Source organism: Equus quagga, chromosome 14 (genome assembly GCF_021613505.1).
Source record: "Equus quagga isolate Etosha38 chromosome 14, UCLA_HA_Equagga_1.0, whole genome shotgun sequence".
Taxonomy (NCBI): Eukaryota; Metazoa; Chordata; class Mammalia; order Perissodactyla; family Equidae; genus Equus; species Equus quagga.
Window position 1 is genome coordinate 56,967,433 of NC_060280.1, and position 18,427 is coordinate 56,985,859.

An 18,427-nucleotide genomic window follows, 5' to 3' on the forward strand; every position below is an offset into this window, starting at 1 on the left:
CAAACTATGTGGCTAAAATGTGAGATGTAGTTGCATATTTTGAATTTCTTAGCTCTCTTGGAATGAACCTCTTCACATGAAAGTGTACTGTTTGACTTCCACATTCAACCGTCACACACAGTCTCAGGAATGTGGTGTGTTCATGCTACGGGATGCTTGGTGTGTCAACAGAGTGGGACAAAAGAGGAAGTGCCATGGGCTCTCTGAAGAGGAAGAGAAACCTGTGGACACCCTCCCTAGGAAGGAGATGGACTTGAGCTGAAGCTTGGAGAATGAAGTAGGTGTTAGATACACAAAGTGAAGTGGAAGAAGGAGTTGGACCTAAGGAGAACTGCGTGTAAATTATACAGAGGCAGAATCCACAAAGCATGTGAACATAGACCAGGCTTGTTGACTAAATTTGTATGAGGAAGCAGTATGTGATGATATTGGGAAGGTAAAAACAGTCAGGCTCAGCTTGGACTTTATTCTAAGAGAAACCAGGAGACAGTGAAGATTTCTGGGTTAACTGGGGATATTTTAGAAAAGTTCCTTTAGCAGGAATATGTAGGATTGCAAGAATTTTAGGACTATGTAGAGAATAAAATAAACTGTAGACTGAGACTCCAGATAGTTACAAGATAGTTACAAGACAGTTATAGGACTAGTCTGAGCAAAGTAACAAGGGTTTGAGCTAATGTGAGAACTAAAAAAAGACAGACAGACAGACATGAAAGACGTCACCAAAGAAGAACTAAGAGACACTGGTGCCTTATGGGATGTGAAGGGTGAGGAATAAATCTAGTATAACTCCAAAGGTTTGAATCTGAGCAACACTAGAACAGTGCCATTAACGAAATACAAAAATCCAGAAGTGGGAAGTCAAAGGTTTGAGGTGAAAGCAGATGATGGAGGAAGTGAAGAGGATAGAAACCATGATGTGCTTCAGTTCAACTCACTGAGTTTGAGGCAGTGGTGGGATGGTCAGCTGGAGAAATGTCTATTTAGAAGGTTAAAGAACAATCTAAGGGCACAGGACTATTTGGGGGCCAAATTGAGTTGTCTGTCCTCAGCGCTCCTGGTCACCTTTCTTGAGCTCATCCTAGAACCAACGGCCTAGGACTCTCCTTTACCCCAGTTTCTTCTCCCTGCCCCATCTTGGGGATCTATTTGAGTGTCATCCCATAACCTAGCCAGCCTTCTCCCTAGGAGAGTGGCATGCGGCCACTGAACTCCAAGCAGTTAGAGAGTGCCTTGCTCTCTACAAATAGATCTCCCAGAGAGTGTCTCCTGGGCTGCCCTGGGGTTCCCCTGCTCTGCTCCCCACACTGAGATGAGGACTTGAACCATGTTCCTACATCATGACCAGAGTACTCAGGATAGTGTACTGTGCTCACGACCCAAATCTGCCTCTCACCTGAGCCAAATCCCCCTGCTTTGTCATGTCTCAGACATTAGTTAGCAGATCAAGGATGAAGCCTTGGCCGTCCCTCTCCTGTCTCATTCTCCAAATTGACAGTAGAGACCAAATAAATGTTGTACAACAATTGTGTCCAAGTGAAGGTACCATATACACTCAATGCAACTGGGGACTGGGGAAATGAAGTTCTGCAGGAATGCCTCTAGAAGTGCGTCAAGGATGGGGGTAGATTCCTAAAGCTGCTGCAATCAATCTTACCAACATCAGCAATTTCTAGAGAAATAAGGTGTGGGGACGGGGTGGGGGGAGTTGGTGATGGTGGTGACAGTGGTGTGTATGACTGTGTGTGTGTCCTCCCATGTAAAGTGCATGCAATGGACTAGCAGGCTTTTCACGCAGACCAAGGTGGGCAAGGTCCCACATGGCATCACAAGACCAAAGTCAGAATAGGAATCTGAAAGAATGCAAAATGCTCAGGCAAAAGTGGAAAAGCACAGTCATCAGGCAGAAAGAAAGTACCATCCACGGTCAGGGAGTTGGGATTGGCATGGAAACTCCAGCTACTAACCTCACAAGTCATCACACCTTGTATACAGAACCTGGCCTCAGTAATGGCTGATAGTGATGAGCATATGGCACCATCTGAATGCTTCTTAAGGTCAGTTGGAGCCAATAATTGTTCAAATGGCTTATATGTTTTTCTATTGGCATCACTTCTTTCTGTCTTTCAGTCTAAATTTCCTTCTTCAAGTACCTGCATTTTAAATTAAGATTGCTAGAAGAGGGCAAGATTTAAACCAAAGAATAAAGTGCATGATGAAAGCACTGGGAGAAAAAACTTTGGAACATTCATCCTTTATTCCCCTTGATAGACCATTCAGACATGGCCAGGCTTCTCAAAACCCCCTTTATAAGACTGTTGGAGAACGGCATGCTCAGCATTACCTAATTTCCTCATAAATCTCTTGCCTTTTTAATCAGCTAAGTGGCTATCTGCTGAATTTCCCTGATTTATCGCTATCTTTTGAGGGCTGAGGATATGTCCAGATACTAAGTGATTAAATGTGGATGAAAATTGCACATCACCATAATAATGACAGAAAAGAGAATCGTGACTAGGCATACATAAGACTCCTCAGAGACGAATGCAGACAGTTTCTTTAATCGGCAGACTCCAGAGTCGCAGGGAAAACTGCACCATCAAGGCAATTTTTTCACGAAAATCTTCCCAGTTCTTCTCACTAAAGATGCATTTGCCTTTGCTGGCTCAGCGGTTCCACAGGAATCAGCCCCCTCAAAATTCACTGTTTACAGAAGCCATCCAGGCGGAACTGAAGGGACTCGTGGATTTTGTTTTCATCTTCTCCACCAAACTCCAAAAAGTGACCTGCAAAGGGCGTTTCAACTTTTCTGAGACCCTGATTTCTTCAACTGTTAATCAAAGGCAATCACTGCAGAGGACAGTCGTCATAATGCCCTCTTCAAAAATGAAACACTTTAACAGTGTAACAAAAATGAAACACTATTATGGAGGCACTATAAAATGAAACAGATTGTTGTTCCCGTCAGAGATCTTTGGCGTAACAACTATTAGAGCGCCACCTGCTGGAAACGCCGCTGATAACACATGTCATTTCTGTGAGACGCTCCTATCAGAAAGGTGAGAAATGTTAACCACCTGTCCACAAAAAAGAACCTAATTTCAAAATGCAGATAGTGAAAATGGCACCAGCAAAGCCCTCTCTTCTTACAGGGTCACCACAGTCCAACTGAACAATTTATTGTATCTATACAACACTAGGGAACAATCTAACAATTCTATTACACCATTCAGTAGGGATTTTTTAATGGCATGAACATCTACCAAAAATATTGAAAAATCAATATTGTTTTAATAGGCTGAAAAACGACTGATGGGAGGTTCTCAACTTAAGAACGTGTTGTGTTTCAAAAGCTTGTGTGTAATCCAGATAAGACATTTTCCACAGACGCGGTATCATACAGGGTGGTTAACCTCTGTCTTTAAACCAGGGTGCACAGCCCTGCAGCATTATTATTTAATCGCTGAATGGCATTCTCAGCGTTGCTTCTCTGGAACACTGCATTCTGAGTTTCACCTTGGATGCCCGGATCGGAACTCCATTGCCCCTCTGCACAGGGAGCAGGTGGGAGAATCACTAGGATTAAGGGCGATGTGTGGAAAGAGCAGAGCAGGGTAGGAAAACTTGCTGCCTGCGTGTATCTGCATGAAAGGCCTTACTTTATAGGTCAGTCTCTCCTCACATGTTCTGAATTAGGACCAAAGACAACGTTTATTTAATAAACAGCCAAGAAGTAAGATAACCAAAGGACTAGAAAGATGAAAAAAGGCCATTGTTGACCTGGAAGAGCTCAACCTGTGGTGAGGAGGAGCAGGTAAACCATAAGCCCTTCAGTAAGGGCTACACGGAGGGTAGGAACAAGGACCCTGAGAGCCTGGAGGAGGGGGGACCCAGCCTAGATGGCCTGAGAAGGGCTTCATGGAAAAGAGGACCTGTCAGCTCAGCCTTGACAGACATGTGGGACACCATCACCTGACAGTCTCTCCTTCACCACTATCCCTATATAGACGTATAGGTTTAGTCTGAAGCAAGACATTTTAAGAAATCATCAGTGTGCTAATCAAACTGAAAGTCTTCCCCAAAAGACCAAACATTCTAACATAACCTTTTTTTCACTCAGTGACAGTTGTTAATGGTGGGGAGTAAAAACCAAACATCAGTTTTAATTGGTTGCAGAGAATGAAAGGTAATCTCACTCAAAAGAGTAAAAAACCCAGGGGCCGGCCCCATGGCATAGTGGTTAAGTTTGGCATGTACCGCTTCAGTGGCCCGGGTTCATGGGTTCAGATCCCAGGCATGGACCTACACCACTAGTCAGCCATGCTGTGGCAGCAACCCACATATAAAGTGGAGGAAGACTGACACAGATGTTAGCTTGGGGCTAATCTTCCTCAAGCAAAAAAAGAGGAGGATTGGCAACAGATATTAGCTTAGGGCTAATCTTCCTCAGCAAAAAAAAAAAAAAGTAAAAAACCCATTGTGGTAATTTAGAATTTTAAAAGATTTATTCCTGCAAATGATCCATGAGCTTGCTCTAAATTCCCCTCATCTCAGGTAGCCCCAAATAGATAGGTTTGCCTCACCTTAAGAAGACATGACTCTGAAAAGTTGGATATGAAGAAATCTTGAATATATTAAGTTATTTAAAATCCATAAGGGGAACTGGTTAATCAAAGAAACCACACAGTGAATGTATTTCCATGAAATCAAAATCTTTTAATAATATGAACCCTCAATTTCTTTATTACATTTTTTACAAAAAGAAGTTTACGTACAGAGTTTTGTAAAGCAGCATACTAGTAGCTGATATCATAATGATGCTACATATTAACACTTCGTATTGATGAAGTATCATAAAAATCATATGGCACATTACAAATATTTGGTAAAAGTAGTGTAGTAGCCTCTTTTAACCATCGGGAGAGGGTTCCTAGGTTTCCTGGAGTCCACTTTAATGTTTCTGTGGTACTCACACTTGTATCTCAGGTAGTGCTCCCCCAGCCATTTTCCCGCCACCTGCAGTCACCAGACCTCATCTGTGGCCCAAAGGCCGTGAGGCCCATGGACAATGACTACTTCAGCAGGACAAAAATCAGAAGGCTCCAACTGAGGACACCCACTCCCCAACCACCCTGGACTGCCCCTCCACCCGACCCCTAGCCCAGCCTGGACAGCCTGCGTTCAGGCCCTGGCCTGAGGCTGGCTCTCACCTGGGTATCTGCCCACCTGCTTTCTCACTTGTGCCTGCGAGACCCCAGTGTGGAACCCACATCTTGTCTGACACCAACAGGTACTGGTCCTCAAACATACAGAAACACAATGCTAGCCTTGGCTTCTGCTCTATTTTGATATTTCTACTCTTGATACATTATTTTGCCTTCCTTTGTAAAATCGAACCACTGGATCCAATCCAGTGCTGTAGAGTTTCGCTCTGAGTCTGATAATTTTCCAAGTGTCCCTTCAGCAGGCAGGAGGCTCTGCTTTACCTTGGTGGGGCTCCCAGTTTCCCAGGAAGCCTTGGGCGCTCGGTGTGCCTCCTTCTCCAGCTACAAGACCGCAGAGTGGGTCTCCTGGAGGTTCTCCTCAAGCTTCAGGCCCAGGTTGTCGATACCAATGCTGGTGACCGGTGGCACGCTGCTTTCAGCCGGCTCTGCCGTGCGCGTCGGGGTGGAGCAGTACAGAATAAACCCCACCATGATGACGGTGAAGGACAGGATGTAGAGCCCTGAAAACTAGGAGGAGAGATGAACAGGCTATGGATTGCGTGCCCTCACATACACATCTTTGCTGTTGCCTTTTGCCAACTGTGCTGTGGGTTACCCTCTCATAGGCTTTTTCCTATAAGTTGCCTAGGAAGATGCTAATGCCCAAAACCCTCCCAGGATATACTGGTGGATGCATGGGCGCTGGCAACATAGCCTGGCACATCAGCCAACTGGATCCTTGGATGTCTCAGAAATGGAAACTTTGCCCTTGTCTGTGACAATCCAGCTGCGCCCCACTCCGCAACTAGTCCCACATGGTGGAGAGAATAAAAGGTCAGCATGGATTCCATGAGAAAGCCCAATTCAGACTTCAGGCACAACTTATAATATCAGTATGAAACAGAAGAACACAGGATATAAGATAAAACATGGATGTACAAATGTGACATCTTCTCAACAATCCCTCATGTACGCTATTCCAGTAAAATTCATTTTGTTAAAATTTAACAAATTATCTTGTCTCTGTAGGCAAGTGTTAAATAGTAAAATTTATGGTGACCAAGCAGTTCCAGATTTTAGAGCTAGAAAGACATCATTTTTCAGAAGGGTCTCAAGTCCAAAGAGGTCACTGGTGTAAGGTCCAGTAGGACAACCACAGGGAACGGAGCCCTGCAGGAGGCACCTCCTACCCTCTCTGTTCCCAGAAGGACTGATTACAACAGGAGCCCATTCTGACAGACACATCACAAGACGGATGGAGCTCCCAGTGACCTTCTCCAGCCTGCCCTTTTTCAGAACTGAAAACAACCATCCAGAGCAAAACGCAATGAGGACAGAACACTAATTCATTATGTATTTCTACTGAAAATGACATTCTCACATACCCCAAAGTTTAAATAAATAATATTACGTACTCTATATTTGCTCTTACTTGAAATGAAGGTCCATACAAAGGTTTAAGTATTAAGGAAATTAATATTTGCTTTTAACAGCATAAAAAATAAAACACAGGAAGAGACTAGCTAAAGACTGACCAAGAACAGTGTAGTAAAAATTAGGGAAATTATGTAGCATAATCAAGGTGTAATTAAATGCCCAGGATCATTTTTTTGCTTGGAATAACCAAACTCAACTTATGAATGGTCCTGCTAATCTCATTTTAAAATTAAGAATGGGGCATGCCATATTACTCAAGCCAATAAATATTTTTCAATTAGCTTAGATTTCATAGTATGCCCAATAAAAAGAGTTCTAATAAGAAGATGACAGAGAAAAGCAATAAGAAAGCAGAATGGATTGGGAAAGAAGAAGAGAAAGATAAGAGGGAGGGCCAGCCCAGTGGCACAGCAGTTAAGTGCGCACATTCTGCTTTGGTGGCCCAGGGTTCAGGGGTTCAGATCCCGAGTGTGGACACGGCACCGCTTGGTAAAAGCCATGCTGTGGTAGGCATCCCACATATAAAGTAGAGGAAGAGGAGCCTGGAGGTTAGCTCAGGGCCAGTCTTCCTCAGCAAAAAGAGGAGGATTGGCAGTAGTTAGCTCAGGGCTAATCTTCCTTAAAAAAAAAAAAAAGATGAGAGGGAGAGAGAGAAGAAAAAGCTAGACACACTCCTAAAGGTACAAGGAAAAACAAAATAGGTTTTTGAAATGAGTCTTAAGTAGATTACTGGTCATCTCCAGCTGTGGGCTTCCGTGGGCCACCACTGACTTTGCCGTGTTAACTTTTTACAGGTGCTCAATTACCTCTTAACCTTAAACCTTTAGAACTCCTTAAGGAATGGAATAGCCACAGCCCACCCCAAGGCAGGAGAAACTGCACTGGATTCAGTGACGATGTGGAGCGGAGCAGCCACACTAATTTCCTACCACTGGCTTTAACTCTTGGATCCAATAGGCAGCACAGTGCCCAATGCATAGCTGGTACGTACCAAATGTTGGTTGGGGGAAAAAATGTGATTCAGAAAATATTAGGGGAAGATAAAGCTATTGCGAATAGCCCAAACGTTTTGGTGGTCTTAAACGTTTAGAAGAAAAAGTATCGTATCCCTCTTAAGAAGGCAGTGATTAAATGGAGGCACCGGCAGAAGGGAGAGTCTCTGAGGGAGGGAGGTAAGTCTCCTGTATTAGACGCTCTTACCTTTTTGCTTTTTTAAAATTCTACCCTTTGTGTCTGGATCTATACCAGAAGTTTCCTGTGGCTACTCTGTTCAAAAAGTATTTACTCAAGATCAATTCCAAAGAAAGCAGAGTCCGACACAGGTGAGTGGAGACATTTTTAAACCTCTTTTTCAACTGTCTGTCTCAAAAACTCAGAGCCAAAGTTATTTTAGATACTATAATTTTCAAAATTGGTGGTGTAGTGGGCTTACGATTCTGTCTTTATAAACTACTTCTAAAATGCTAGTGATCTTCTTTAAGCTCTGAATGATCTGAAGATCACAGCAGACCTGCTCTGTGCTTCATAAGTCTTGAAATGGCCTCTGACCAAAAACAATAAAATCTAATCTGAGTTAAGCGAGAGTATGTATGGGGCCAGCCCAGTGGTGTAGTGGTTAAGTTTGTGCACTCTGCTTCAGCGGCCTGGGGTTCGCTCATTCAGATCCTGGGCGCAGACCTACGTACCGTCCATCAAGCCATGCTGAGGCAGCATCCCACATAGAAGAACTAGAAGGACTTACAACTAGGATATACAACTATGTACCAGGGCTTCAGGGAGAAAAAAAAAAAAAAGAGGAAGATTGGCAACAGATGTTAGCTCAGGGCCAATCTTCCTTACCAAAAAAAAAGAATGAGCATGTAGGGCATGCAGACACATAGGGACAAAGAAACATAAAGTGAAAGAACTGGAAAAGAATTTACAGTTTGAATGCTCCAGTTTTGAGAATAATAGTTTAAAAACATGTGGCCAAAAAAATGACACACAAAAAGGTTTTTCATGTTAAAGTTAGGAGCAGTTAAAGAGTAAATATCTACGTTAAGGGAGCTTATAATATGTAGTGACAAATGTACTCTCATTTCTTTAACCTTACTTACTCCTTGGACATTATTTTACTTCCGAGGGAAAAGCAAAAGTTAAACTACTGAAGCTAAATCAATATGTTTGGTTTAAAAAAAAAAAAGCACAAGTGAATGGGGTCACATGTTATACCACCAAGCTCTCAGGTTCTTTGGGTATGGGTAGCTATCAACTGGCCTTGAACTGCAGAATAGAAACACCATCATCCCCTAGTGGTGGCCATGTGAAATGCAAGCAAGCACCACAAAAAAACAATTCATTTTTAAGGCTGACTTTGCAGCCCTTGGCAATTCCATTCTCAAAGAAAAAAAAATCTAGGTCTGTCAGGATCACTTCTCTGATTCACTCTGACTTTTGTTACTTTTTAATGATGCTACCAAAAAGCTATAAATACTCCTTCAGTCTTAGGTCAGGAATACGTCGACCAGCAAGTTTCCAAAGATAACAGCTGGCTCCTGTCACATGCAACCTTGCGAGGCAACATGGTTTATGCTTCTTAAGCAGAAATATCTGAGAACCCAGTGAACTTGGCATTGTGAGTTCATGGCCAGTTCCTGGGAGTAGGGAAAGTCACTGCCAAGGATTTCTGCCTGGATACAAAATTTTACAGGGACAAAGAAATACAGTTGCTATCCCCTACTGAAACTAAAATTATCAAGGGCTGGCCCCGTGGCTGAGTGGTTAAGTTCGCACACTATGCAGCAGGCGGCCCAGTGTTTCGTTGGTTCGAATCCTGGGCGCGGACATGGCACTGCTCATCAGACCACGCTGACGCGGCGTCCCACATGCCACAACTAGGACCCACAACGAAGAAGATACAACTATGTACCGGGGGGCTTTGGGGAGAAAAAGGAAAAAATAAAATCTTTAAAAAAAAAAAAAAAAGAAACTAAAATTATCAAGTAAGAGCCAACATCTTAACTATTTGTTCAAATGACTGTGGGGAAAAAAGCAGATCAATAAGCATTTAGTGAAGGTATACTAAGGAGAGACAAATTTCTAAGGCAGCAGTTCTCAACATGTGGTCCAAAGACCTGGAGGGTACCCAAGACCTTTTCAGGGACTTGTAGGGTCAAAACTCTTACTATAATAACATTAAGACGTTATATGCATTTCAACTTGCATTCTCTTACAAGTGCACAGTGGAATGTTCCAGAGGCTGCGTGACATGGGATATCACGATGCAGAAGGAAGAACCAGATGTGAGAATCCAGCTGTTTCCCATTAAGCCATACATTAAAGAGATTTTCAAAACTGTAAATCATTGCCATTTTTCTCACTGTTTTTTTATTTTGGAAAATACAGTTTTTTCATAAAAATATTTTATGTTAACATATGAGTTTATTATTTTCTTGACAAGTTAGTAAACATTTTTAAAATTTCTCAGCTTTAATTTCCAATATGGTAAAGAATAGATGTAAGTGACTGGAGTCCTCAATTTTTAAGCCTTTAAAAGGGTCCTGAGACCAGACAGTGTGAAGACTGCAGTCCTAACAGCTCTCAAATTAGCTGTGAAGCACAAAAAAATCTACTTATTTGTTCTCTCTGATGTATGAGATTTTTAACTTGATGAATACACAAGCTTGAGAGTCTCATCTTAATAAAGAAAATAAGGAGAAAGGTGCAGTGGAAAGAAGACTGAATTATAAAACTAAAAACTTGGACTTAGGCTTGACTTTACCACTAAACAGCTGCTGATTAAGGGTGATAAATAAATAAAAAGCACTAGGATACAGGAGGAAGCCATTTGGTTTAAAACTAATTCAGCCTGACCTTGTTTTTCCAAAAGGAGCTGACGTAGCCTGTTGATGCAGTGTACATCTGCTTTAAATATCTCTGTGTCCCAAAGACAAGAATGATGCCCCAAAAGATAGGGATGTACGTTCCCCATATAGGCATTTCTTTAAGGATAAGCCTCTCTTCCTGGGAACTAAGGATTAATTACCAACCTGCTGTGCTCACCTTGTGACCACTGACCAGCTCACCACTGACCTACTGTGCCACCTAAGCATCTTGTGACAAGTGTAAAAGGGACATTCCTGTCATATGTGATGTATGCTCTTTGTTCCAAGATGGTATATAACCACTCTGTACATCCTGCTTCTTTGACGCCCTTCCTTGCTTGCGGAAGGAAGGCCCCTGGCTAGTCCTCAGATCTGGCTCATTATAAACTCACCCCAATTTTGATTTATAGATTGACAATGGATTATTTGCATCAACAAGGGTAAATCACTTCTGCACATAAACTCTCTGGGCCTTCATTTCCTCATCTCTAAAATGAGATAGTTCAATCAGTAATTCTCAATGGAAGGTGTGCCAGACTCTCTGGAGATGCTATTTTGTCAAACTACATATATGCTCTCTTACTTCCCTTGAAGACACTGATCCATTCTCCGCCCCCTGCTCCTCTTTGGAATTACTACATGTAACAAGAGCTGTTACTGATGGGAGGAGGTTACACTTATGAATACTGTGATGCTGTGGAGACAGGAAAAGTCTGAAAAAACACTAGATTAAATTGCCTTTAAGGTCCCTTCCAGATCTAAAATTACCAACAAAGATGGAACCATTCCAACTACTGCATACATGATAACACACCTATCTCCTTCCTTTCCATCAGGTGCCCCAGACTTTTTATCTGTGTGCCACGGCTTTGCAGCATAAAATTGTATCAAATCAACAGATTGTACACTTTAAACTTGTAAATCAATTATATCTCAATAAAGCTGGGGGGTTGGGGGGAGCTCAGAATGCCCAGCCTAAGTTAGATGGTCCTTCAAGGTCAAGAGCAGCTCTGGGATTGGTTGTTTAACACCTGGCAACATGTATTAGCATTTCCATACACTAGTGTCCCAGGCCATACCAAAGAGGAAATTCACTACATTTTACCTTTTAGAAAAACCCTAGAAGAGCAAGTCTTATTTGGATCAATTTTCTAATTCAGAAGCAGTACCAAAAGGAGTAAGGACAGTCCCAATGAAATTCTTGCCAAGAGGATGAGGTTTTATTTTTGGATCTAAAATCTTGAAGAAACCCGCTACTTCTTTTGGACTAAGCAAGCGTTCTTATTTGAACGTGACCTGTTTGCTTACCTTATAGCCAAACAGAAAGAGTCCAAAGAAGAGGCTGTAGAGGTCCGCGGTCAGGATGCCCAGGTTGACAGAAGTGGCACTAGTGATTTTAATCACCAGAGGCATGAAGCTGTACAGGCAAAACATACAGAGGGCAAATGCCACAAACAGCAGAGCTGTGAAAAGATGGAACAGCTAATATTATAGGAAGAAATCAGAAGGCAAAGGTGCTTAAGGCTTGGCCGCATTATAAAACTCCCTGATCCTTTAATACGCTATCTACAAAGCCCTTGTTAACAGTCAGCATTGCAAATGAGACACACCAAGCTCTCAAGAAAGAAAGAATAATAACGAGACAGGATGTCAACGAAGGACTTTAAAAACTCAACAAGGTGTTGGATGGTCATGGCCATAAAATCTTGCTTATGGTGTGACTGACTCAACAGCTCTTACCACCCATGTCATCTACCCACCCAGGGAAGAGTGATGCCTGTGATAATAGGTAATAAAAGCAAAGGTCGAGAAAAATCACACATTATCTTTTGTTTGCTTTTATCTGGTGGGTTGGTTGGATATTATTTGTGTAACTGGACTCAGAATAAAGTCTTTTTAGAGCATCAAAGGCATTTGTTAGGTCCGTTATATTTTTTCATCTCATTAAATTCAGTGCCCCCAGATAGCACAATATAACCACCCTCTTTAGAACAGAGCTGGTTATGTGGGTACTGACTATTCAGCCAAATCTCTGCTTTGCAACCCCTTCTCCAATCTCACCCCAATACCCAACACACACACACACACACACACACACAAGCAATGTAAGTTATTTAATTGAGTTCAATTATCTAAGTATGGTACATGAACTGCAATGGCACTTTACGGACTATTTAACTTCTTTCCACTCTTCATTAAATAAGGTTCCAAGCCTTCCAAACTGTCCTGCCACTGTTTTCTCCTACGTTATTTATTTGTGCAGATGCCTAGGAATCTCAGATGGGAGCAGCCACGGAAGGTGGTGGGTGATTACACACCGTCAGACACCGTCAGATTATTCAGGTTCATGCTTCACAAATTCCATCAAGCAGACAACCTTCACAAGAAGTATGAGGACTCCAGATACAGATCTAATTGAAAGGTGTGACCAAAGGTCAGTCTTGTTCAGATTTCCTAATAAAGAAAGGCTATTTCTGAAGGTGAAGATTAAGAATTAACTTCTATGGAATTAAACGGAGGTTCATTTACAAGTTCTCAGAGAAAACTCAGTGTAAACCACTATAGCTCTCTGTGTATTGAACTACCCTGTGATTTTACAAAAATGTCTAAATACTATTAAAATGAAGTATTTCTTGATGAGTGTTTTTGTCAGTCAGAGAAAAAGATACTGACTAAAAAGAATTATCATTTATGTACATACCAATTTTCCAGTCCCAGTGAATGCTGGCAATATCCTTATATTCCACAATCAATCTAAGATCAAAACAAAGGGTCACAGAGAGATCCACATACTAATTTTCACGATTTTATAGGCATTTTAGTTGGTCTACTTCGGCTAAGGTAAGGAATTATGTTGACTTTTGAATTTTTCTTGGGGTATAACTATCTTTATAAAAATGACCAAGAATAAATCCAAAGGAGCCCATAAATATATATTTGACATCCTTAGGAGCACTCTTCAGTGGCAGTCAGCTACAGGAGGAAAACATGACATGATGTTCTCCCTTTGAATAGGAAGTTAATATTTTCTGGAAATAATTGAAAAAGAAAGTCTTTCCTGGTGATGCCTCTACCGCACTGTGAGCAGGAATCCTAAGCATCACACATGTACAAGAAAACGAGGCATAATTCTTGATGTTTCAACAATCCTCTAATAGATATTTAGCAAGTGACTGATTTCAAATGTGAATTTGGACCAAATAAACAATGAAGGTCAGTAGTTGGAAAGTAAGCATTTACGACATATTTGCTTATTTCGCTTTTAATGAAAATTTTAGACTCTTACAGCTGTATGCCGCTGATAAGTGTTCCAAATAAGCCCACCATTCCTAAAAACTCCTGTCTGCTCAGCTTCTTCACGATGTATTCTTCACACACATTAGAAACGGCATAGAGGGAAGCCCCCAGGAGGACCAAGATGTCGCCGATCAGTACATCGCTACCTATGGGAAGTCGCAAAAAGGAACACATTATCAATGGGGAAACCTCTCTAGCCTGTTCCCAAGAGTTTATCTGGCTCAAGTTCATTCAAATATGATTTAATGGAAGGAGAAGCCCTGATTTCTAGAGGTTTAAAGACTCTTGCTCTTCTCACTTTCTGGCCCAATTCTGCTGTGAGGTTTCATATTGTGACTCCTCACAGACTAACAGACTGAAAGATGGTGGTCTACACCACAATGTAAGGCCTCAGAAAAGGGTTCTATGACAGGAGAAACTCATGGAATTTATTGAAGGGAATTAACTGAAAACTACAGAGAAGAAAGCCAGGTAAGCAAGGTCATTTCCCTCTTAATCTAAGGAGACGATGAAGTCACCTATAGATTGGGTGAATTCGCAGAGCTCATTGAGATTTTATGCCGTCCATTGTCTGAACTTTGACTCAAAGAATATCAAAGTGTTTTCATCTAGAGTGACTGAAAAAGAAGTCAGCCATCCAGTGGACACCACGTCTCCTTTTTGATTAAAAAAACAAGAATCTACAGTAGCTTTTCCAGTAACTAACCCAGACGTATGGGCCAAAGGAAGATTATCGCAAATATAGAAAGAAACTGCTCTCTCAGGAGACAAAACAAAACTATTTAGTGTGAGAAAAGGGAACCAGGACTGTGGGCAGGTAGGAACATAAAGATTGCTCTGTGGAAGTGGTTATGATACTAAAAGCAAGTAAATCTGAAAATAAAATTTAAAAGATAATTAACCATGGCATGTTTTCTGCCTTTTACTAGGTCTCTGCAAAATAAAAGCGAAAACATAAGCAAAATTGTTTTCTCTAACTGAACCAGAAACAAGGAGCACAGTCTTACCTGAATTGTCCTCCCTCCCTGCTAATATGTCTGCCCCAACCATAGTGCCTACGCCCAGCAGACAGACAGCCACAGCAACGAAGTGGATGACTCTGTATCTTGCATAGAGAATAAACCACGAGAGAGCCATCAACACAGGAATCCCAAAGCAATCCAAAAGCTGCAGGAAGGAGAAACAAACAGCTTAAAACATCTCTCATTAGCTAAGAGATGGGGAATTAAGTAATAATAGAAGTTGGCATTATTGAGCATTCATTATTGCAGCTCTGTACTAAATGCTTTACCCAGATTAACTCATTGAACCCTCACAATAATGCTATGAGACCGTAACTGCAAACCCCGTTTTACACATGAGGAAAACAATGCACAGAGAGGTTAAATGAGCTCCCCCAAATCACACAGTCGAAAGTGAGAGAGCCAGTTGCTGAACCAGGAATTCTGCTCAAGGGCCTGTGCAATTTACCTCGACACTCCCACCTGTGTTTATCCTAAGTCCAGTAGGCAAACTTTCCTTCCTGCGTGTACCCATTCACTCAGTCAATAAATATGTAAGCACCTCACACGTGGAAGACACTCTGAGAGGAGCTGGAATACAGAGAAGAACAAGAAAGACACAAGCCCCACCCTCAGGAGCATACAGAAGGCTAGACAGACAGAATAAATCATCACACAACCAGAAATTTAATTGAAATTGGGCTATGAGCTGCAAAGTAGTACAGGTTACTATGAGAAAGCAAGCACACACCATCTCCTTGACAAAGTGTCCAGCCCCCCATGTGAGACACACACTTGCTCACAGCAAATGCTCTTGCTGGTCTTCATCATATACTCCTCCATCACTGTTGATCCTGGATCTAGAAAATACTTGCTACACCCCTGCCATCTGATATTGCCAGTCTGAAAAGCAGGGGGATGAAGAGTGCCAAAACTACAGCCAATCCAAAATCATTTGTAAGATAAAGGAAAAAGAGAGATTTCATTCACTTGTTTCTTAATTTCACGAATTTTGCAAAGTGCATTCAAGGACAAAATATATTCCTTGCACTAATCATATTCCTGAAACTGCCATTTTATTGCTCACCCTGTTCTTTTTTTCACCTTGTCCCTGCTTCTCTCTCTGTTTAGTCTCGGACAAGGCAGGACCCTAAATCTCCAGCAGCTTGTGTGATCCTGCCCACAGTTCTTTACTGATTGCCTTTCGCTGCAATGTCATTACTGGGTCCGACGCGCCATGTGTAGGAATGGGCACCTTGCCTGTTATTTATTCCAACTGCAGAACTCTAATCTCCTAAGTGCTTTATCGAGCCTGCCTGAATAACAAACCATTAAACGATGCAAATGATAATAGCCTGTCCCGGAAGACACGGGCATAATTCAGCCATAACGACTTAACAAAGCCTAAACTACATTCCTCACCCAAAGCAAGTCACTCAAAAACTCTCACAGGAGACTCCCAGTGGCCTCAAATTGAGTCTTAAAATCAAACTTAAATCTGCTCTATTTTTAACCAGTTTTGGTGGGCAATGAGTAGCCATATAATGGAGTTAGGGTAAGAAATCACGACATCAGACCAAACGATCTCATGGGTCCCTTCCAACTCTAAAATTCTACGACTTCTCATCCGATAGCTACCACATTCAGTCATTTATCTACATCGATTCTCCTTTTCTAAATGCATTCTTGGTGACAGATGTCTTCTGCTTGATGCTTTTAGTTCCAAGAATCTCCCTATTTAAAAAAATCTTTAAAAATTATTTTACAGTCACAGTAAGCAAGGTACTAAGTAAGACCCTGGGGTGATGGGAGGCAAAGGTATAAAAATGAATAGACTCTATTAGAGACGAAATGGAGTAGAAAGGAGAAAGTCAAATTGAATGAGGCCTTAGAGAATGGAGGAGGGGTCTTCAAAAGGGTTGCATTCTAGAAAGAATAGAGCAGCACAGGAGAGAAGAAGCTGGCTGTGGGTGGGGAAGGGGTAGTGTGGCAGTAAAGTGGGCAGAGACGTGAGAAGGAACCTAGGCCATGGGATGTGAGTGGCTACATCAGGAACTTCATGGAAACTACATTACTACTTGTAATTACAGAATCTTTGAAGGAATCTTTAAGGAGATTCAAAGACCATCTAATTCAAACTTCCACCCTTTCCGATTACCCTGGCCAGAGATTTACTTAGGTAGAGAAAGATCTTAAAGAATTCCCAGGACAGGCACGTTCCACTGCTGGAGGGAGCTTTAGCTGTTAGACGTCTGCTTTAGAATATACTCCTAGCAAGGACCGAAAGTACATAACTTTTGTTGACCAAATGCTTAGGTTTTTCTAAGAAGCTAGGATGAAAGAAATTATTCATGAATTAGTATAAAGCATGAATTTCAGTCACAAAAAAACCCAACTGTAAGTGTTTTGTTTAGCTGTGTTTAGACCTTGCACCAATTCAAAACTTCTAATCATCATTAGTCAGAGATCAAAGTTTACGGAAATTGTAGTCAAGTAATTAGACTGTGGGTGAGATTATGAGGGTAGATGTGACTAGAAAAATGCCGTTTTCTACATACTTCTACCCTTATTATCCATTGCTAAAAGTACACTTAATCCTATCTGTGATGAACTTCATCCTCTAGGTAACTCCTGGTTTTAGTTTTTATGAAAATCTGGGTTTTTCATGTGTCTCCTATGATGTCTGTCTTAACAAATATTTCCTGTCTTGGCTTTTTATCCCATGCCAGTCAAAAGCCAAGAGGTTTGCTGAGGACAATGCTTAGCACAATGTTATAGAAAAGACAATATTTAATAAAATGCATTCTGGTAATAATAGCACTCAAGGTATATTCACATTGGAAAAATACTGAGTTTTCATTAATCCTTATCTTTTCCAAGTGAAACAAGTCTAATCTCACTTCAATTTTTCCACATTCTTAAAATTTGGAGGTCAAATAAGAACATCTCTGTTTCATATAAAAAAGCGACGCATCGAAAGTTATGAATTCATGAAACTGTGAAGTCTAAACCTGGCCCTGGAGTCTATCTCAGTTTCACCTCCATTTATAAAACATTTTGTTGTCAGTAATGGTGACTCAGTGTTATAACACACCCCAGATCGGCTAACATTAAGACAACTAAATCAGTCTTCCTCAATTCGGCCAAGTTGAAAAGTACTGCTATACAGGAACATTTTTCTTTCAATCCAGCAAGAATAAACCTAATAAAGGAACAGAAATGTAAGTTTTACTTTAGACTACCATCTCTACCCAAGATGTCTAATAGGTTTCTTCCAATCGCTCCTTTATCTTAAATATCAACTTTATTTACAAACCTCCATGTTTTCTGTAACACAAAGGTACATCCACTTTACATGCCATGTTTGAGCAACACATAATACAGAACTCTTGTCAACATCACAGCATCAACTGCCAACTAAATATTTATGCTTATTTTGGTAGAAACTGTTCCAATGTGCTATAGCATTAGCAGTGTGGGCACTGAATAACTTGTATATGTTTTCACTAATTCCAAGAAACCTTACTCATTACTGCATATGCTCCACTGGAAAACAGATAGCATCCACCTGTGTTTGGGTTTTCTCCAAGTGAACAGGTTTTCAATAAAATTAGGTTAACACATA

At 41.3% G+C, this 18,427-nt stretch overlaps 1 protein-coding gene across 2 annotated transcripts in view; it reads right to left on the reverse strand.

Moving 5' to 3' along the window:
- Nucleotides 1-4,704: 4,704 nt before the first annotated feature.
- Nucleotides 4,705-18,427, reverse strand: part of SLC35F2 (solute carrier family 35 member F2) — a 39,351-nt gene continuing 25,628 nt past the window's right edge. For both annotated transcript variants that reach the window (XM_046685808.1, XM_046685809.1), the window contains 5 exons: nt 14,809-14,968; nt 13,791-13,947; nt 13,206-13,258; nt 11,813-11,967; nt 4,705-5,732 (listed from right to left, as the gene is read on the reverse strand). In XM_046685808.1, coding sequence (XP_046541764.1) covers nt 5,547-5,732; nt 11,813-11,967; nt 13,206-13,258; nt 13,791-13,947; nt 14,809-14,968 — 711 coding nt within the window. In that variant the 3' untranslated portion in view covers nt 4,705-5,546. The remainder of the gene's footprint in view (nt 5,733-11,812; nt 11,968-13,205; nt 13,259-13,790; nt 13,948-14,808; nt 14,969-18,427) is intronic.